Genomic DNA, 23,149 nt, shown 5'->3' with positions numbered 1-23,149 from the left:
AATGAAATGCTTTTTACACCTTTTTTAGAAATACATTTATGACCCATTTAATGTGTTTAAAAGAAAATGTCTGAATTCACTTTACACAGTCTTTAAACATTTGGAAGAAATTCCAGCCTGTAAAGGTCAACAATACCATCTCTAACCCCAAATCAAACAGTTCGCCAACCTGGGTTGTGTGAGCTCTCCATTACTTTACACATTGTACGCAAATGAGAGAGTGAGCATATACTTGGATAACTACATACCTAAATTCTCTAATGACACTGCTATCTTTAGTTTTATTGTAATGAGACAATGATTCATCATCCAGCTTCTCTGAGAGAAAGAGTTTTGGACATTGATGTGATGCCAACCAACTCATTTTAAATGAAAAGAAATGAAGGGAAAGTGAAGAGATGGTGTTTGACCTGAGGGTAGTAGGTGACCACAGCCCAGTCATTATCCACTAGACTCCCATTAATCAGGTACGGTCTTATAAGTATCTCAGTGTGCATGTCGATAACACATTTACCTGGCGAGCCCATGTTCACAGTCTATGCTTGTTGTAATTATTGAGAAGACTCAAAATGAATGGGCTTGACCAGAAACTGTTCTACCAGGCAGTCTTTGAGAGCCTAACCTGGTATGGTAAAATCTAGGTTTGCTCATCTTTCCATGAAGGTCACAGGAAAGAAAGGGCACCAGTCCCTTCAATCCATATATGAACAGTCTGCTCAGAGAAACACAACGAATACAGGCTGATCCACCCCATGTCCTCCACTCTGAGTACGAGATTTTACCCTCTGGCAGATGATATAAAGTACCCAAGTGACGACTCGATGGTTTTAAAAACTCATTTGTGCTTTCTTCTGTTACCATCTTCAGGGCATAGTATGAACCATAGAAGCTTTAGCCGCCAAGGGACTTTGTTAGGATGGATGGGTTGTGCAGTATGTTGTTTTAAAATTGTGCAATATGTTTTAACTAATGGCACTTATCTACATATTAATATTTACATGTGACTGACTGTCGCATGTCTAAGCAGTGTGTATGTAAGATGTAGAAAGACATTTGTTAAATGCAGCGAGGGGACAATATAGTGTTTCATATATTCAATTGTGTTTAAATGTTCACTCCAAGTACTGAATAAATCATTTTTACTATTAAAATCATTGTTGTAGAATGTGACCCTTGGCTGTTTGCAGGATTAAATTCAGTCTTTTTCTCTTACATACATGCAACATAACTTTGAGGGAGTAACTTTTATAACCAGCAGCAAGTTAACACACAACAAGTTTTGGACTTCAAATGGCCAGTTGGAGGCAGATGCCCAAGGCCTGGAGAAGGAGGCTTGTAACAAGAAGCTTGTTGACCTCTCTTGGGAAAATGTGGGTGGCCAAAAAAAAAAAAACTGAACGATGAACGTTGGCAACTCATTCAGTTATCTTCACGGTGCCCTGGAGCAAGGCACTTGAGCCTGCCTGCTTCAATAGATGCTAAGAGGGCAGCAATAGAGGACAGTGTTACCATACTTACATACAAGTGTGATTGTGTGGAAGTGTCTAGAGGTTCAGCAGGATATTACTTTAACAAATGTGACCTCCAGATATATAAACATGTATTCAAGTGAATGCCAGAAGTGTTTTTGTTTGTTTGTGAAGGGAGTATGATTTAAAGGTCTTTTTTACATTATTTGTCTCTTCTTTCATCTCTTCCTCTAGATCCAATAAAGACGGCCCAAGGCTCCCTGTCCCTCAAGGCCTACAGGCTCACCCCCAAACTCATGGAGATCTGCAAAGAGAAAGATTTCACACCTGAGGCGTGAGTAGCTCAAAGCAAAACACACACATTTAAAGACACTGTGCATATGAGTTTCATGATCACCTGCACACATCAATACGGACGTTCATGAACAAATCTTGCGTTTGCCTTTGTGCATATATGAACATGTGGGCTCGCGGAGCTTACTGGAATACATAATTAACAATTCTGCCTTTTCGCTCTTTTGATTCTGCTTATTCAATAGATGCAAATATAGGCTCGTGCATCCACAGGGGAGTCATTTAGTACCAGTTGGAGATGGATGCTGATGATGATGATTTATCAGTTCGCCCTTGCCCGTCAAACAAATGTACCATGTTTACGCTTTTTTGACCCCAAGGCTTATCGTAATTGCTTTTAAATTGCAGCTAAAAATGAATGTAATGAGGGGACCATTTCCCTGGCAGTTCAGGGTAGTCCAAGTACACAAACTAGTACATGCATAAACACACGCGTGAGGACCCACATCCACAGACAAATGCAAGCGTAACTGCTCAATGAAGTCCCAGAGGTTATCAAATTTCTGTCCATTTAAAACATTCATATACAGGTTTGTTTTTTGGGGGGTTTTTTTGTTGTTTTTTTAAATCCACTAAAAGCAAGTTTATTTGCAGAGAGAATGGCCAATTTAACAGCATCATTTCATTTCTCTTTTTTCCCCCATTTCCTCTGTATTTCTCCACCTGTGCATCTCTGTTGCCAGCCTCTCCGTTATTGACCCGGTGTGTTTGGCCCACAGTCAGGATGCCTCTCATTTCTGCAGGTTTTCATTAGTTCCTATGATTTATTACACCTCCAATCTGTAGCGATCAGTGTTCCCAATAAGCCAATGATTGAAGGGGGGGCAGCTCAGGGCAGGAAAGGACAATATCACCACATTACAACAATCTTGTCTCCTTCCCATTATTTTCAGCGTAGTCTAGAAGTCTGAATATCAATAATGTGTCTTTCTTTCCAAAGATGCAAAACTTCAAAAGTGTTTCATCTTTTTTCCCCTCCACTACAATGTGCGGGGAAAAGCGTCTCTTTCATGTTGGTGTATTTGATGTTACATAAGCTCGCATATATTGTACGCTTTTTTTGAAATGAAAGGCAGGGTTAGATGAGTGCTGAATAGACCCATTCCCTTTGAACTGCCCTCCAAGTCCGCTGGGCCATGGAGGCAGTGGTCAATAGCCTCCACTTCAGCACACAATCTGAGGCATCAAATTAGTCGGCCTGTGGAGTCAACCTTTTGGCTTCATCCAGCAGGGCACGACTTGGAAAGAGCGTGGCATTAAGTGTGCCAAAGTCCAGCAGGGCCGAGCAATTTGTCCTGCCTTGAATATGCTGTCCTTCCATTTTCTTGTATGCTTTTTTTTATATCGCTCGTGAGTATTTGAAAAGGTCATAATATGCAGGAAATATTTTGCAGCCGTGTAGAGGGATAATTGTGCTGATATGTATTTGAAACAGCATTATTATTCTACAATAGATTTCCCTTTATAAACCGCTGTTGTCCACACAATCTTGTCCTCCCCATTCAGACCCGAGGCATGATTTGTCCACTTCCTTTGCCTCTGAGCCTCCCCTTAAAACTTGCCTGAGGTGATGGTCTACTTGGAATACAAAACAACATTTTTTTCAAAATTACCTTTTCAGAGTCAAATGATGTTCCATGCCCCTATTCATCACACGGACACGTATAATATAAGCATCTCTGTTTCTGGTGCAGTGCACATGGTGGATTAAATGCAGCGAGCGTATTGATCCCATAACAAACACATCTAGCGTCTAACAAGCCAACATTAGGCATATACAGACATTAGTTTGTAGCTCATGCACTGTGCGCAAGCGACAGGCTGCTGAACCAAGGCAGTCAGTCAATGCTATTGGATTTATGTGAGACATTAAGCAAAGTTTGAAGTTCCATTTTGTGTTAACAGGCGCATGTCAGAGAAAGAGAGATGCAGCTTTTAGCTCTGAGGAGCAAGAAGAGGTGGTTAAAAATCGGTCGGTGCTTTGCTCACTTATCAGCAGAGCCCATAAAAAAGCCATTTAGGGCTGCTGCGTCTTACATTGCTCGAGCTTGGCAATATGGACGTCCTATCATATCAGACCATTTTCAGATAATCAAAATGCAACATGCATCACATTATTATTCATTTTGCTTTTATGCGGCTGGGGTGCAATTTACTGAGAAGTACCAGCCAAATGGCAACACTACAATGTTCCGTGCAACTTAAGCGGTTATATGTACTTCAAAAAGACGTCAAATGTGGAAACGTATCAAAAGCAGACCCGAGGGGGAACAGTTAAATGCATGGAGCTTCATTAAAACTAAACAGTTAACCCCACCCCCACTCCCTGTTCACTTACAAATGGCTGTGGATCAGTCGAGACCCTGGCTTTTCTGGGCACAAGTTTTGTTTGTTTCAGGCTCATTTCCAAAACTGATTCCCTGTTCTTGCATGTCATGTCATGCATGAAGATTCTGCACAAAACAGGCAAGCTGTCCCCTCAAAACCGCTTGATGTGTCAGACAGAAAATGATGGATTATGTTCCCTCTGGTTGTAGTGTAAATGTGTGGCTGCGTGTCAGCACAATAAAAAGAGCAGGGATGTCACTCAGGGCTGGACAGTTGGGTTGAAAGGTTGGAAAAAAAGCATTGAATGTAAACAGGTAATGATGAAATGTCTTGTGTGAAATGGCACAATCATTGTATTCTTCTATTACACGTCTGTCAAACATCATTGCGAAGACAATTTTGACATAACCTTTTTTCTTGCCTTTGTCTTGTTTGTCATCCTCCAGCTTGAAGAAGGCGAGCATCGGCTTTGAGCATATGTTCGAAGAGGTGCCTATTGTCATCAAAAACTCCCATCTCATCAGTGTCCTGTTGTGGGACCTGGAGGAGAAGTCCACAGTCGCCGATAAGCACGAACTGCTCAACCTCTCCAGCAGGTCAGACATGAGTTCATGCAGTCATTTACTAAGAGGGCCCAAGGCCAGACTCCTCGGGTTGTAAGAATGTTGGTGTACAAAGGTGAATCTGTTATCTGGATTATTTGCCAACAGGTTTTTCGCAGGGGACACATATTTACTATATTTGTAGCATGTTCTTGCGGGGGCATTGTGTGGGTTTATCAACATCCATCCTCCTATAAAAGCTTGTGACCTTCAGTCTTGCTGTAAATTTTGTATTCTCACGGTGACTTGCAGCAAATACACTTGCACCCTTACAGAATCACCTGGTTAGATACTGATTTGGCCACTCGGAGCAATTACCACACTGTAATGCTTCTGGTGTCTGGTAAATTAACAGGCAAATGACTGGATGAGCATGAATAAAACTACCTGGAACAATTCTAATGTAGATTTAAGTTATTCCACTGCTGGTGTGTGCAAATACGGGTGCTGGCGTCAGGGGCTCTGCACACACACACACACACAAAAGCACCGCTGCTGAAACAAATCCTTGGGGAAACACTGCCTTCAATCCCCTAATAAAATCAAAGATTTTTGTTTATCTATAAACAAGGTCACTGGTGAAAGGATAATTGATTAGCTATTCAACCAGTTTAAAGGAGCTTGTTTACAGAAGTTGCAAATGAATAATCTTTTATACTTCTTGAAAGGGCGTAGGTCTGATTGGTTGTCGTGTGATTACATTATAATATCATCATGGTGTTTGCGCACACAAGCAAAACCATCCAGTTCTAAGCCAAGTGTCACCTTAAAATGATGAATTTGCATGTGGTTACCATTGCAATGTGAATACATATCTGCCCAAGAATGCTTTTCATTCTTAAGTGTCTTACACGCTTTAAAAGCATGTCATGGTATTTTGTTAAACCTGCAGGCTGCTTTCACAGACATGAGTTAAAGCTACTCCTAAATTAAAATTGATTTGACATTAGGGAACTCCTGGGCATTAGTCTGTGTCTTCTACACTGTTCTAAAATGTACCAGATTGGAGGAAAGAATCAGAGGTCTATTGATGTATTCTGTATAATGTTAACCCACTGTACTCGCTCCTAGTGCTGTTTTTAAATTGTCCTTAAAAATTCAGTTTTTGGTAAATCTCACGAAAATGAGTAAAAAATTTGAAGAAAATATATCTTAATAACAAGAAAAGTTTGTGCAGCCAAAGCTCATGCCTCTGTGCCACTGCCTTCCAAAGCCTATTAAAAACACATAAAAGAGCCCTACCATTGCATTGGGTGATATATTTCTTCATTACAATGAGCTCAGTCAGTGTAGTTTTCTCTGAAACACCATAAACTAATAACTGCAACTGTATGTTTGGTCACCTGAAGGTAAAGCCTTTCTATAACAGGTATAGATTACTGTGCAGACCGTTTGTTTGCTTTACGGTTTATCATGATCTGCAGAAATTATCATTAGAAATGAACAATGTCTGCTTCAGACGTGGATCATTATCACCAGGTTGAATACACAGCTGACAGCACTCATAAAGGAAAGGGTCAGATTAGGTTGAACCTACAGTGTCATAAGAGGAAAAACAATAATGAGCTGAGAGACATAAACTTCACTGTTGCAATGTTGTTATAATGAAGGAATATGTCACACTATGGCTCCTTTATGTGTTTTTAATGGTTTTTTCAAGTATAATGGCCTTCTATGTAGCATAAGAATAAGCTATATGAGACTGCAGCTCCACAGACAATTCTTGTTAGTTGGGTAAATTATTTGTTGTTTTTGGTATTTCCATAGTATTTTTGTGGATAATAGTAAAGATTCAAAATTAAACTTTAATTCAACCTGCTAGGACTGTAGTGCCAGATGTACTGGGGATTCATATCAGGTCATCTCTAAATTAATAACTGGGACATTTTTTTGTGCCTGCTGAAAATGTCTGGTTGTATTGTGTATCTTAGAGTGGTAAAATAACTCAAATATGTATTTATTGTTTTGCTTCAGATGTGTAACCCCCACAGATATCACAGTTCACATACATATTCTAGTTCCTAGACATTTTTGGTGCACCTTTGGGTTTCTACTGGATGTTTGATTGGGATGTCCAGTCCAAAACTAGGTACAGTAAATGCCACATCTAAACAGCAAAGCATATTTATTCTCCCAAAACAGGACTTGCCATCAAACTTTGTCTTCCATCACTAATGAGTACAATATGAACAAATATCACCCCACCATATCAACTCACAGCTTAGCTCTTAAAGTCTCATATTTAGATCTCTGAGGCTCTCAGCATCAGTCTCACGAGAATTTATCAGCAATCATTTATGGAGATAAACTGCTGCAAGTGGAGCAACAGCTGTGAAGCTGCTAATCAAAACGCTTCCCAGGGGCAGGTGGGAGAAATTAGCACAATAATGACTCAAAGTGCTGATTTACACACTGTTAGTGCACAAAACACACTGTGCTTACTTATAGACTACATGCCGGGAGTTGTTGTTGTTCTCCTCATCTGTGTCCTTTAACATAAGTAAGCCATGAATTTAATGAAGACTCCAACCACAAACTTCCACCGGCACCCTCAGATCTGCCAGCAGCTTGATCCTTTGGGCCCCCAGTACTAAGTTCTGCACCATGGGGGATCGAGCCTTCTGCTCTGCTGAAACACGCTTGTGGAGCAGCCTTCCTAACCATCTGAGGGTAGCACAGACCCCAGACTCTTTCAAAGAAGGCCTGAAAACATTTCTGTTCATAAAGGCTTTTTCATCTTAACTCTTATTACTACTCTCTTTATGTTTTATGTTCTGTGTTATTAATACTGTAGCACTTTGAGGTTCATTATGAGTGAAAAGTGCAGTACTAATTAAATGTATTACTTTATTATTATTAATGTATGCATGGAATTCAGCCAGCCAACCCCTAGCACTAACAGTCATCTCTCTGTCTACATGTATGTGCTTCACGTTTCTCGAGAACCGTTCATCCAATCCACTTCACACTTGACAGGTGTAGTACTGGTGCAGTTTGGATGTTGAATATTAATAAACTTTGAATAAACAAGTGAACAGCTAGTTGCTCAGATCCATGTATGAGTGCAAAGGGGCGGGGCTTCTAGGGCTGTGACGAAGTAGGAGCACAGACACATTTGATTGCTTCTATGTTTGAACCTTATTGTAGTCTCAATGGTGAAGTTTCTGTTTGGATTTAAACCATTTAATATTTTAATCCCTTATCGTTTGAAGATTCTTGAAAAATAATAGCTAATCGGCCTGTTCCAAAGAGCATCATTTGAACATTGCACTACAAATTGTCAAATAGACTGAAATTACCCAACTTTCTGCATATTGCTCAGTTTTCCAAATGGCTCCTCTGAAGTTGAAACATTGTGTTTTGATGCGACCTGAAATGGGGCTGAAGCAGCACGGCCCTCCCCATAGGTTTCCCAGCATGACTGCTGATGGGATGTCTGGCGAGATGAAATTATTTCCTGAAGTTGTCAGATTGCTGTGCAGCTGTCCTTGTATTGGATTGTAACGTCCGTCTCTCCACATCTTCTGCTTGACAGCCCCACCCTTTTCCCCTCATTTCCACCCTTTTGAAAAAAGTAAACCACAGTCTGTTTTATTTAATGTTTTTCTTTTTGTCTCCTTTTCAAATCTACGGCCCCATTTGTCAATGTCATCTACATCTAAGGCTGAGTGAATGCACTTTCACTCCAGCAAACAGGCTTGCTCTTACCACAGATGATAATGTTGATCGTGATGATGGATGATAGAAAAATCCCTCCAAAGACTTTGATTTCTAGGTCAGGATTGATCCGAGGACTCGCTGACCTGCCTGAATAATTTAACCTTTTTGTGTGTATGAGCAGACACTGTGTTGTGCCAAACACATAATTCCTCATGCAATCTTTTTACAGCAACTGGTAACCTCTAAATTTTGAGTGCCTGGAAATACAGCCAAGGCTTAAATAATCACAGTTATATAATTTTAGTGTTTAATCAATCACTTTTGCTTGATCTGAGTTGTAAATACTGTTTAATTCAGGTTATTTATACAACCTTACCAGTCATGTAATAAATCTAACATGTTCACAGTTAATTAAAGAAATTATGAAACAATAACTCATTTACTTTAAATTCTCATCCAGTACAGTAACCTTCTCTGTGCAGATAAATATGTCACTAATTTAATCATATTACCATTTATTTCCATAAATTCCATCGAAGCCCCAAACTTTAGGAACAAAAAGACCCTGAACAAAACACACACACACACACACACACACACACACACACACACTTCTGTGCACTTGCCACATGCATTGACAACAGATGTTTTGAAGGATCCCGCTCTGAGTAAATGATTTCCCTTTGCATATATTATACATGCACACCACACAAATTAGCGACCATATTGCTTGATGAAATAGTTTTAAATGGGCTTTCGTCAGTGAGAATCAATTTTGACACAGTCGCAGTGACACAGTAGAGAAGTGTTATGTCGAGATTTGGTCCTGGGCCATCAGTTTTCATATTTACAGCTCTGACACTGCAGTGGAGGAGTCAGTTGACAAACTGATCACACAACAAGCTTCACAGGCAAACACGGCGGTACTGGAAATGGTTCAAGCAGCCTAAACTATGGAAATGACTTTTGGGGCTGCAGAAAATCATACGCTTCACAAGATATATTTTTATTTCATTTCAAAATTGGCTTTGTGTTTTCAGCTAAACCTAACTTTGCAACAATAAAATAAACAAGGGAACATGATTGAAAACCATTTTTGCGATATTTGTGCACAGCCATTTTTGGTAGATTATTAGATCCCTTACATTTAATTGCAATTTATAGTGTTGTATGCAGTGTTCATACAGTTATCTGCATGCACATGGTTTCATTAGTTTGCTCTTTGTCTCTGTGAGCTTGAGGGGCTTCATCTCTGTGTGTTTGCATGTAAATGTAATTAAGTTGTTACACATCGAACGTGGGTTGATGGCATCCGGATGTCAAGCTATGATGATGATGGTGATCATAATGAGTGGCTTCAGGATGTGGATGTCTGTTTACACATATATAGATGCTTAATACATGCATAATCATGTAGCTAAGCCCTGAAGTTTCTACTCTCATGTGTGCTCTGACCACAGATTTTGTACTCCTACATGCCACACTTTGCTAAGAACTGAATAGTAAGGAAATCATGTTGCAAATACACTGCCATTAAATTAGGCCTGTAATTTGATTTCATTATTCAGTTGATATGTGGTTCTTCAGTGATATCATTCCATAATAGTTCCCCCCTCTTCATTATATTTCTGATTGTCATTACAGAAGCAAAACTACTAATGTGTTGCTGCACTGGAATAAGCTTCAGTCTTCTAATACCCTAAAAGGAATAGTTTAACATTGAGAAATATTAGTTAAATAAGAGGATTGATACCATTATTGCGTCTATTCAATATACCACCACATTGACACTCAACAGTGGAAATGTGAAGAATTGAATGGAAAAGAAATTGGCACAAATTAATATTGGGTTTGGCTCAGGTCAATTTTGGATACATTTGAGCTTGTTTCTAAGTGATATTCTCTCTATTCGTATAAGAAATGTATTCCTAATCAATAAGAAAAGAGGGTAGCAGCTGTGGAGATAGTTAAATGGCCTTTATTTTCATTTTAGAGGCTAGGAAATTGAAGGTTGGTAAATTATTTCTGGACAATTTTTCAGCTTCCAACAGAATACGGAGAGTGTTGGGCGCTAGGAGAGAGAGAGAGAGGAATATTGATTTATAAAATTGTTAATCGAAAACTCTCACAACAGATAGGGTGGTAACTAAAATCACCCAAAACACTTGCGTCTTCCCTCCACATTTTCACACAAACAATCAAACGCACAGACTCCACACCAAACACAGTTACGTCAGCACAAGCGCACACACAGCCAAAACATACACAGCGCTGGCAGTCCTTGCGGGTACAGTTGTCATTTAAATAAACAGTCAGAATCTGTTTTCCCACACAACATGCTGCATTATGTAGCACCCAAACATTCACAAATGAAACAATATAATTCCAGAGAGAGAAATATAAGAGGCAGAAGACTTGAAATGGGGCACTGCAGCCTTGTCAAGGTTGAACTTCAGGCAGTAGTGAGACATCCTGATAAAAAAAAAAAAAAAAAAAAAAAGGGGCTCATGGGAGCATAGAGAAGAGGAATGCTGGTAGAGTTGTGTGTTAAGTGTTGTCAGAATGGCAGTGTTGGGAAAAGGGTTGTGATACTAGAGTAGAGAGATGTAGCACGGGGGAAAGGGAAGGGTATGGCATGAAATGTGTTATATTAGAACTTGAAATGCTCAGCTTGAATAATTGCATTAAAAAAAAAGAATCTGAATAGCAGAATTTGAAATTGAATTTATTAGTTTGATATTGAATTCCAATAATCTTGAAACTGAATGTGATATTAAGAAATTGGGTTAAGTTGCTCTGAAACTGTATTTGGTCCTCACTGAAACTGAAACTCTGTTATGTACTTACAGGGCTTATATATCACATTCAATTCAAAGTCAGTTCCTGCAATTCAATTACTGAAACACACATCCGTTCATAGAGGAAGAGTAATCAAGTGCAGATTCACAGATTCATACATTATAAGTTTTACAAAGCTGTGAATGAAGCCTTCATGCTTCAAAATGCTGAAAATGTTATGAGTTGTCAGAGAACTAAAGAGATTTTTATGTATTTTTAAGAATGAACTCCATCCACTTAAGATACAGTGGTATTAACAGAAGCCCACTCAGGCAAAAATGTGACCATGGAGATCAGGTGCAAAACAGCAAGACATTTTTTCCATAGAATAGAGAAAACACTTCAGGCTTTTAACATATCTAGCTCCCATTGGTCATTGATATCATTAAGAGATTGTAGTGGTTAACATATGTGAAAAAGAGTTCTGTGAATCTGCACACCTAACAATCAGATGTGTCTCAGTAGTATCTACAGAGTTGAATTTTCAGGAGTTTTAGAGAAACTGAATTCAATTGACAATATTACATTCAGTTTCAAGGTTATTGGAAGTAAGCTCCAAACTAATAACCTGTAGCATGCATGACAGCAACCACACTTCTCTTAAAGCTTGTAACTGCTTTCCACCACCTACCGTGTTTTTCAGTCATGGTGGTTGCTGCTTGTTGCGAAATAACATCCTGTAAAATAAGGATTGGTCTACCATTTATGGCTCAATGTTATGATGTGATGTTAGAGGGACTTCCATGAAATGTTGTACACGCATGTATGTCCCTCACAGCATGTGTTGTAATCACTTCAGTTACCCCTTAACTTTTCATCCGGCACCATCATCAGGTCAAAAACTTAAACTTGTTAGGCAAATGTGTCTCTTAAGAATGTGACCAAACTATACAGACTACATTTACTCTTAGCTGAGATCTGATCACACTTCAAGCCAGGGCACTGATCAAATAGCATTCCAATGGCAAAAAAATACAGATCCCATGTTAATAAAAGGTGTCAGTGGAGGATAGCTAATGTACAGGCACATTTCAGAAATGGCTTGACGATTAGACATTGCCTTATATGTTTTGTCGTATTGTTTCATGTGCAATTGAAATGAACCGAAGCATTGTGTTCTGATCATTTTTTGGGGCTGTCCCTTTTTTAAAAAAGTGTTTCCTCCCGTATGCCCAACTAGGCTACGCTATACTAACCAAACAAGATATGCCCCAGCAACCGAAAGTACAAAAAACAACTGGTACTAATGACAATGACGCCATCAACGGGTGCCAATGTATCAATAATTCAATGCCAAGATTGTCCACATGGGCACATATACCAACCCCACAATCCAATAGGGTATTTCTTTATTATAAGGATTTTAACTTGTCTTTTTTTTAATATTTGGCTCCCACAAAGAATAAAGTTACAGGATAGGTTTGTACATTTTTTTTGTTTCATCAGTCTTAGTTAATCAAATTGTTTATATTTCAAATACACTGTATTTTTAGCCCTCTTACAGCAAGCAACAATGTTTCAATGTTCATATGGGTACCTGGCTATTGTTTTAAGACATACCTGAAAAACTGTGAAGCTGTTCTTTTAATGTTATGATAAAGTTAAGAACAAGAACTATCGGCTTAAGAGTGAATAAAAACTGATGTTCACAAGTGCTGATGGCAGTACAAGAATGGGTGAGTGACACGCTGTCATTTCTTTTAACAGTAACCACTTGGAGAAGAGCCTTCAGCTTCTGATGGACAGAGTGGATGACATGAGCCAGGACATTGTCAAGTATAACACCTACAGCCGCAACCTGAGCAAGCAACAGCAGCAGAAGCACCAGGTAACACTCTCTGACATACACACACACGCACATGCTTTTAAGTTCTGTCCAGCAGTACAGTCCACCCGCAGACACAATGAGCAAGCAGCAGTAAAAACATAACCGTAGCAGCATGCGTACAAGAGAAAGAGTCACAAGCGTACACACACAGGGGCATTTACACACAGATGCACCTACAGCCACATTCTCAGCAGGTATCTATCTCCCAGCCAGGGACACAACCAATTGCAGCTATAATCACAGCATGCAAGCAGCAGAAGCACCACGTAGCACATACACAGAAATATGGTCCTCCAGGCTTGCACATTAACGTACATCCACCCACTGAGGACCCACAGCAGTAACTACAGTAAACAGCAAAGAATGAAATATGGAAGCATTTACTAACATCTATATGTGTAATGATAATAAATAATACATTTAATTTGTACTACACTTTTCATTCATGGTAAAACACAAAGTGCTACAGTATCAATAAAAAAGAACACACAGCATAAAAAATAGCATCAGGAGTTCAGATGAAAAAGCCTTTATGAATAGATTTTTTTTTTAGGCCTTCTTTAAAGAGTCTGGGGTCTGTGCTACCCTCAGAGGGTTAGGAAGGCTGTTGTGTGTTGCTGCACAGCAGAAGACTCGACCACCCATGGTGCAGAGCTTTGTACTGGAGGCCCGAAAGAGCGAGCTGCTGGCAGATCTGAGAGTGCGGGTAGAGGTTTGTGGTGTGATCAGTTCCTGTAGGTAGGGGAGGCACATGTCCGTTGATGGATTTGTGTGTGAGTAGCAAGACTTTGTAGTCAATCCTAAAGGAGACAGGGAGCCAGTGCAATGAAAACAGAATTGAAGTTTTATGTTTGTGTTTTCGCCCTCTCATCAGGCAGCTCTATTCTGAATGTACTGGAGTTTCTGGATGCTCCTGCCAGAGATTTCTTTGAAGAGTGCATTGCAGTAGTCCAGACTTGAGAAGATATAGAAATAGACAACAGGGTCTGACATAACTAATCGCTCAGGGCGAGTAAAAGTTCATGCAGGATAAGTTAATTGGCAGTAGGGATGCAGCAGTTAACTTATTACACTATTAACTGCACTATAAAACGTCACAGTTTTGTTAACTTTAATGGCTCAGCTAAACTGTTCTCACCCTCAAAAAAGGGACTTTATGGTACACAAGTTTTCTATTAATTATGATTGTAGTCTGAGGACAATTAAACAAAACTTGACAGTTGTGTTTAAAAAATTAAAAAATAAGTAAAAAGGCCATCAGTGCTACGGGTGGAAGTTCTGCTGCAGAACCAAAACAGAACAGGTGTACTAGTTAGTTACACATGCTGTCAGAAGGGCGACTCCCCTCACGTATGCTTCAGGGGGCGCATAATTGTCTAAAGGAGTTGGAAGAATGTTCTAGCAATGGCTGAAGGACCCAACATTGAAGCAGGGTTTCTGGCAGAAAAGTTATTTGGTCTGGGTGGGCACTGAGTAAACCATGTTACTGTTTGTAAAGGTGTCACCAGTGATAAATGGTGTTTGGTCACATACCGGCCCACCACCCATACCGTCACATTGTTTTTAAAAAATGGAAATCAAATCCACGTCCATGAAATAAAAACCTGTAATTTGTAAAGTACTATGTATGTTATCAGTACTTTCAGATGGCAGACACTGCTATTCTAAAGTGAAGTGTCTACTCTGCGACTGTCTGTGGCAGCAGTCCTCACTCCTGCTCCCCTCTGTAAACACACGTAGCTGTTAGTGAGCAGCTGCTTTCGTATCCCCCCGGGTCTTGGTGCATGTTTTCAACAGAATCTCTTTGACTCTCTCGCCTGCTCAGCCTGCTCAGCCCTGCTCTCGGTGCATCTCTCTCTAGATGGCAGCAGGTTGCTCAGGTTCTGGTTCTAAGCAGCGGTTGTCCTCTGGCTCATCCCTGCATTCATGTGCTCCACAACCTTAACATCACACACAAATTCTGTCTCCCTCTCTCTCTGTAAGCTATTCCTTAAAGGATCTATGCTGCTTGTATAACACATTTTAGTTAAGAATATATCTTAAAATAATAATAATAAAAACCAAAGCAGTGAATAAGAGAAATAACATGTTACTTTTTGATTGTTTTATTGCGTTTACTTACGTTCTAAATCCCAAATAACCATCAAAAACAGATGATTTAGAGATACATGTTTCATTTTCCTCCTTTTCATTGATTTATTTCAGCTCAACTCTATGTCTGTAGTGGACATGTGGCTCACGGAAACGGACAGAAGGAGCTTGGAGAGAACACACGCACACAAATGCCGCTATGTTCTTTCTGTCACTGTTCTGTCTTAACAAGTACATTTCTTCAGATCAGTCAGCATTGTCTCTGTTCTCGACTCAGAGTTGATTATGAAGGTCATCAATACTTGCTGCAATATATATACATGAATCATGTTCTCTTCTCCAAACAGAACTTTCAATGTCAGACACATAATAACAATTGGAGCCTGTCTGTGTCAGAAAGAAGCATTTCTAGTGAACATACATTGATAATTCCCCTGTTGGATTACCTTGCAGCCCCTTTTGTGGCTGCCAGCTGAAGCACTCTTCTGTACAGCTGGGTGTCATCAGCATAGCAATAAAACAAGCTGAAGCACATAGACATAGCATAAATATACTACTTAGTAAGAAGCAGCAAGTACATACTAAAAGATCCACAAGGAACAGCAAGATGACATAATATAATCCCTTAGATGCTTTAACCATCGCATAACCATTTTACCACACACAAAAAACATGCTAAGGAAATTAGGTTTGAATGTCAGAAAATTGTGATATTTTTTCCCAACCAGCAGTCCACAACCCAAAGATACTTAGGTTACTTTAAAAGAAGTCTTAAAAAACCCAGAAAATATAATATAAAAAGGTGCTTTTTGAGGCAAAATCCATAGTGTGCCCTGTGAAATGCTGGGGAGACATTTCTTACTGTCTTTTTTTGCCTGCCTCACTTGGATTATCAGGTCTTGACTGTCCTTGGGTCCCTCTTGGATAAATCCTCTCTTCTTTGAAAGGGAATTTATGCACGTTAGGTCTGAAGCAGTACATTAAAGATTGGTTTAAAAACTTTTCGACATGTGAAGACCTATAATCTGGACCCCAGGCTAGCTTTCCTTTTGCCTAAGTAATAAACCATGGAAAATACATGAACTGGTGACAATAAAAAGGACAGCCAGAAAACCGATAAAACACCAGGTGTCCTGAATTGAAGAATTAAATAAAAGCTATATTTGCTTCAAAATGTAAGTTAGTGGTAAAAAGGCAAAGACACAGACCGAAGTTTAAAAGTAAGTTTTGTTTTTTGGAGAAGACACTAATGAGATAAGAATGAGTGATATCAACCTTCAAGTATCTCTCATGGTGTAATCATCCCTCACCTCACTGCAGCAGCTGACATGAGCTCACTGCAGATCAGCATCTCTTCATTTTCAGACATGCTTCTTGTCCATCTGTTCCATTTTTTGTGTCAAAGTCCTTGTTATTTTCATCACTACATTTGTACTTATGTGAAGAAGAGTTGGTTTAATAAACCATGAGTCACACTTACACATTCTTCAAATACTCTCAACACTCAGGGAGAGCTAGTAAATATGGACACAAAGTCTCCCCATATTAACAAATTGAGTCTTTTTGTATTTTAATTAGTCTGTGAAAATCCTGTTTTAATTATTTTCTTGTACCAATGAGTCACATCACAAACTTCCTTTACTGCAGCACTAACACACTTACTGTGTGCAAAGACTTAAAACACACGCACACATACCACCTACAAATGAAAACTCAGCCAGTTGAGCCAAAGAAGGCCGGAACAGGGCATAGACATACTAAGCCAGCCACACACCATCTGCAACTACAACCTTGGCCAGATGCACCATAAACATCAAGCAATACATGCAAATGGTCACGCAGTCATACACACAAACATTACTCAGGAAAATGGAAGCATAGAGGCTCAAGGTGACTCACTGATGTGCACTCCAACCTACACCCACGTTCAAACGACTACATTATTATGTCATCGTTCCCCGCAAATGGAAATGAGAAAATGTCTGAAGTATTAATGTCGATCCAGGCTGAGTCATCATCATCTCGTGCGACAGCAGATAAAACCATGGCCAGATTCACACTCATCAGACAGACTTACAATAAACATACATCTGTGACTATAGGTAGCCTGTCCTATACACACAAATGCAATCAGACAGTCAGCTGTGAAGAAACATACACCTACATACTTTCACATCCAGGGGCCAATCAGCCACACTCCAGCCATTACGATTCATCATCTTCCCCTACCAACCTTCTCATCACCACAGGCCCCAAGCTTAACCCTTGACACACACACACGTTGTGTTTATGTCCTTGTGAGGACACTCATTGACATAATGCATTCCTTAGCCCTTTACCCTAACCTTGACCATCACAACTTAATGCCTAAACCCAACCTTTAGAAACCAAATTCTAACCTTCATTTTAAAACATCTTTCCTTCAGTTTGCCCTTTGAAGTTGAGGATCAGCCAAAATGTCCTCACAACACAGAAATGTCCATACAAACTGGTTTTCAACTCAAATTGGTTCTATAAAAAGTAGCAAGACACACAAACACGTCATACACAATATCACACAGAAAAACACCTTTTAATGGTGTCTACTTTTTTCATGTTTCACACAATTCAATGCACAATGAACAAACTATTACACCTTTCAGACGCCTACAGTACATGCTCCATGTAATCTCGTGCTATTGACCCTGCTGATTCCTGGACGAATGGAACCTTATTTGTCCTCATCATAGAAAGTTGAAAAAAGCTGCTGTGCTGAGAGGGCTACTTTTTATAGCTCTCTGAATTTGGTAAATAGTGGGTTCCCAAGCACAGGCTGTGACCAAAGTCCTGTTTCCACCAAAAGTTCCAAGTACTAATCTCGGTGACTAAACTTGGAGTCCTAGTCCCATTTCCATTAAGGACATTCCGGGAAAAATTTAGGAGGCAGGGACTTTACAAAAACATCTCTCACTAGGTCCTCTCAGCCGTTGTGTTTCCATTGCAGAGTAGGACCTTGATTAGACCCATTGGACTCTGGAGATGACATAATCATTCTGCAATAGTTTATAGGCGCTTTCTGTTGACGTAACATCCCACTTTGAGTGTACCCAGTCAGCACCGAGTCAACCTCAAGCCCCACCCAAAAAATGTTCAGGGCAGTATGGAGTACATACCCCGAGTCCCCACAAAAGTTAAGGGAGATTGTCCTTCAGGGGAAGTTCCTGCTATGGGGACACGCGCCAACAGCCACGGCCCAGAAAAATGACCCTCAAGTTCCTGCAATGGAAACGGCCCTCTTGTTGTGCAGTGATGTTTGCCTTTCCACCTCACCTGAGGAACCAGGTTATGCAAATTGGACTCATAATGAATTTTAAAAATGATGGCAGCATTTAGAGATGCAGATGCAGTTCTTGTATTTACTGTGGCATGAGTTGGATTTAATGAATGAATGAAAAGGAAAAATTCAGAGGAGGAAAATGAAACAGAAACTAAGGGCGTCTGGTATTAATTCTGCTTTAGATGATAAATAATCAGACCAATTTAAAATAATGTTTAATTTCTCTCATTGATGGACTTTTATGTCTCTACTGCCGCTCTCTCTGACCCCCGCTGCTCTTTTCTCTCTCGCTTGTGCTCCGTTTGCCCCTCCTAATATCTTTTCTCACTTTCTTTTTTTAAATTAGTTGGGAAGCTGACAACAATGCCTTTTTAATGTTAACAAATGAAAAGAAATGCCTTTACTTGTCTTAAACTGGTCCTAAATTGATGCGACTACCTCATTGTTTTATGAACAAAGTGGTCCACAGGATGAAACAGCTGTCTTGTGTGTTTGACCAATCAGCGATGGCCATCCCTGCAAATCCTGCCCCCAAAGTTAATTTTTAACATTCATAACAACACATGAAAAACAAGAAAAACTAGGATTTGCATCTTCTGAAGACAATATGTGTGAGAGCTGGAAGCTGTTAGCTGCCACTGCTCCCAGCTGCTGCTAGTCTCAATTAGCATTTTGGCAGCACCTGGGATGTGTCTGCATCTTTTTCACATTTAGCCATACTGACTGCTCCCTTTAGCTAGGTTCACATTCACAGCCTGTGGATCTAAAAGGGAGATCTTAAACCACTGGACTATTCAAATCAACTGTTTCTGGACACCAAAAGAAGTCTATCTAAATATGAAATATATATAATTTGGCATTGACCGATGGTACATGATATATATCTAAAGCAATTTTGTTTATAAGAGCAATGAGCTGGTATCAAACGCACAACCTCCTTCCGTTCCCAGGGCTTAACCATGGGGGCTGATGGGCAAACACTACAACACTGAACAAATTCACTTCTTGTTGAGGAAAAATAGATTTGCCTAAAACAAAGCTTCAAGGTCAGAAATGTGTACATCATTAGTGGCAGGAGGACTTTCAGAGCATGAGGAGCAGAAGTGTCTGAGTGAAGAGAGAATCTTGAAGTTTGAATGGGGTCTGTAGGATAAGGGATGTCTGAGAAGTTCGAGAGTCTCGAAGTAACAAAGGTTTTAACTCAGTTTAACAAATATGGTATGAACAAAGTTTGGTGATTAAATATGTACCAAAAGAAGCAAAAGATAAATAATCTGAAATAGCCAAACCTCACGTTATTAGCCAAAACGTAAAACAAATAACTGACCACATGGTGGCACTGTTGGTACCATGTTTTTAATATGTGAAACATGTCCACATGGGGCAGCAGTCCATAAAGTATGAATACCTTTTTAGATTTTTGAGATATGAACTTTATAACATTTCTTCCCCTCAGTCTGTTATTCTCATACCGGCAGATGCTTTCAAATCTGTTAATTCGGTTAACTTTTTTATTCCCATCAAAGCCCTCTGAATCAGAATCAAATTGCAAGGTGCCTAGATATTCCCACCCCTAATCAACAACATGATGCACTATCATTAACAAGCACCCTATGGTCAAATAGAGCTGCAATATAATAATCATAATAATTTCTTAAAGACAAATGTGAAGTCATAGTTATAAACTATTGAAGCCCAGTTCTCACCTCCTTCATTAACAAGAAAACATTCTGTAGCCAACTATCTGTAAAACAAGTTCCAAAGAGTCATTTTCACTCAACACTTTTTTTTTATTCTGTTTGTAGCTGCTACTGGGCTTATGTATACTTATGCTGACCCAATTAGACTGAGTACGATAAGAGTGGAACTGTACAAAACTCTGATGATACCAAAATTGAGATTTTTTTAGCCAACAAACTAAAACTATACTTGAGATAAGCCAATCACAGCACATTGCCAGGAAAACACCATACCCAGCATGCAGCTCAGTAGTTCCAGCATCAAGCTGTGGGAACGCTTCTATGCAGTTGGCTCTGGAGGCTTTTGAAGTTTAAATAAATACAGCAAAACATAGAGAAATCCTGCCGCAGCTTGTAAGAGAACTGAGACACGGGACAGGATCATATTCCACTAATAATGCAATCTCCCATGGTCAAAGCTACACATGAGTCCAGACCTTAATCAAAACTAGAATGTATAGCAAGAAGGAGCACTGCTGTTTTATCAGACCACACAGTAAACTTGACAGTTTTGCAGCCAAAGGTGCGTATACTAAATTTTGATTGGAAAGATGTGAACACTTAAATATATTCATTTAGGTTTATATTCATTTATCTGAATTTATGGAGTTTTTTATTTTTTACTTAAACATGCTTTTGTGTCAAATTTTCCACAAGGCACCATATGTTAATCAGGAAGGTGGAGGAAAAAAAAGTGCAAAACAGTTTTAGTTGGCTTGTGTGTAAAACGTTCATACAGTTCTACACTTGTATTATGCAGTCATGCTGGGACACATTGGCAGGGAAAAAAACTCTGGGGGAGTACCAACTCATTTGAACAAATAGTTGTATTTTTCATTTATTCTTTGTCTTAGAAAATTTTTGTCAGCTTCAGTCACCCGTACAGGTGCGTTGTGGGATGTTCGGTTGAAAGCGCTCGAGCTGCTCCCACGTCGTTTTTCTCCTCGCCTGCCGCAACTTCCCCTTCCACCAGACTGTGTCAGTCTCTCCATCTTGCCAAATTAACAAGGCTTTTAGGATCTCCAGAGACCCAGCACCTCACTGATTTACTGACTGTCAACCCTTCACAAATCACTCCATCCCTGTCAGCACTTTAACTCCTCTCTCTCTCTCTCTCTCTCTCTCTCTCTCACTCTCTCTCTCTCTCTCTCTCTCTCTCTCTCTCTCTCTCTCTCTCTCTCTCTCTCTCTCTCTCTCTCTCTCTCTCTCTTCTCTTTCTCTTTCTCTTTCTCTTTCATCACTACATTCATTTATTTTACTCCCTTCCTGGTACTGTTTCCACTGCCTGTCTTACCCTTACTATTCCTTTTTCCCCCTCTTCCTACTATCCACTGCCAGTTTGAGCTCTCTTCTCTAACTATATTTTTCTCCTACCTGTTACTCTGACTTTTTTTCTCTCTCTCTTTCTTAACTCCCACTCTTTACCTTCCTCTTGTCATTCTTTCACCTTCACATTCTCATGCTGTCATTGCTCACCTCATCCCCTCATGTCTGTCCATTGTTTTGCTTTCTCCATGCTATTTCTTGTTTTTTTCCCCCATCCTCTCCCCTCCCTTATGTCACCTCTCCCCTCCCTTATGCCCCCTCTCCTCTAATGTCACCTGTCTTTTCTCTCTCCTTGCAGTACCTGCAGAGGCGGCAGCAGGAGAACACCCAGCGACAGAGCAGAGGGGAGCCTCCGTTGCCTGAGGAGGACATCACCAAAATGTTCAAGCCCCCCCAGCCTCCACCACGCATGGATACACTGCTTATTGCGGGTACGCACTCATACACACACACACTGACACATACACACAAACGGACAGCACTCTTCATATCTGCCACAGAGGACCCCCCTCCCTTTTTCCAAACTCCATCAGCCGCCTCTGCTTACCTCACAGGAGCTCAGGTTCTATTTCGTAATTATCTCTGCCATTATCTTGAAATTACATTAATTTAAAGTTTATCGACTCGATCTCCAACTCGACTGCCCCGCCACCCCAACCCGCTCGGCTCTCCTCCGCCTTCTGACAACATTTTGATCCTTCCGTTTACCTTGTTCTCCACTAATTTGATGTTTTGCTGTGCTGCTGTTTTTCTCTCCCCCTCCCGCCCTCGCTTGTTTGTGAATGTCTGTGTACAATGGTATGTACATATGTATGTATGTTTGTTTCTGTGGGCGTGTGTTTGTGTTCTTGTGCGTGGGTGCGTGGATGCATGTGGCTACCCTCCAACAGGGCAAATTAACAACTACTGCCAGAACGTGAAGGAATTCACTTCGCAGAACCTCGGGAAGCTGTTCATGGCGGAGGCTCTCCAAGGCCACAACTAGAAGAAAGACGAAAAAGAAAGAAAGAATCAGCAGGAGAGGGAAAGAAAGTGCTCAGAGGATGATAAAAGAAAGGTAACAGAGATGCAAAACCACCTAGATGACGACCGAAGGAGAGCCACGATGTTTGTCTTCTAAGAATTTACTGTTTTTATGCATAACCCCATCTTGAATATAAAATAATCTTTTGAAGATGACTTAATTTTGATTTGAATAAAACTCTTGCATCTCTACATGTTCCCTGACTCCTTGTATGTTTTCACTGTTGAACCCTTTCTCTCCATTCTATTGATGGCAATTGCAGCGTATTATAGTCTGTGGGTGTTGTTTCGTGTTAAGTTGTACAACAATGATTTTGTACAGAATATTAAAATGCTTAAATGGGTCTTTCCCATAATTCCAAATAATTATACAATACAATAGTACTACTTCATAATTTTATTGCTACATGCTTTTCGTCTTGCAGTTCAAACATCAGGCAGGTGGAACCAATTAATAGTGGATTTGCTGAAGTGTCGGTTCGCATGGTGGGAACAATGATTTCCTTGTAAACAGCACTGCAACAAAGTAACAGGGAAGGTTGAGTGTTTAATGAAATACCAAATACATGAGTCAG

The 23,149-nt window shown here is 40.0% G+C and overlaps 1 protein-coding gene across 1 annotated transcript in view; it reads left to right on the top strand.

Annotated features, from left to right (window-relative positions):
* Window positions 1–22,766, top strand: part of LOC128366359 (eukaryotic translation initiation factor 3 subunit H) — a 62,984-nt gene extending 40,218 nt beyond the window's left edge. Inside the window, exons 4-8 of the mRNA XM_053327042.1 lie at window positions 1,704–1,803; window positions 4,598–4,747; window positions 12,959–13,079; window positions 21,850–21,982; window positions 22,442–22,766. Of these exons, the coding sequence (XP_053183017.1) occupies window positions 1,704–1,803; window positions 4,598–4,747; window positions 12,959–13,079; window positions 21,850–21,982; window positions 22,442–22,536 (599 nt within the window). The 3' untranslated portion in view covers window positions 22,537–22,766. The remainder of the gene's footprint in view (window positions 1–1,703; window positions 1,804–4,597; window positions 4,748–12,958; window positions 13,080–21,849; window positions 21,983–22,441) is intronic.
* Window positions 22,767–23,149: the final 383 nt, after the last annotated feature.

This window comes from Scomber japonicus, chromosome 10, assembly GCF_027409825.1.
Source record: "Scomber japonicus isolate fScoJap1 chromosome 10, fScoJap1.pri, whole genome shotgun sequence".
Lineage (NCBI taxonomy): Eukaryota > Metazoa > Chordata > Actinopteri > Scombriformes > Scombridae > Scomber > Scomber japonicus.
The sequence above is the reverse complement of the archived record's forward strand: the minus strand, read 5'-3'. Positions and strand labels throughout refer to the sequence as shown.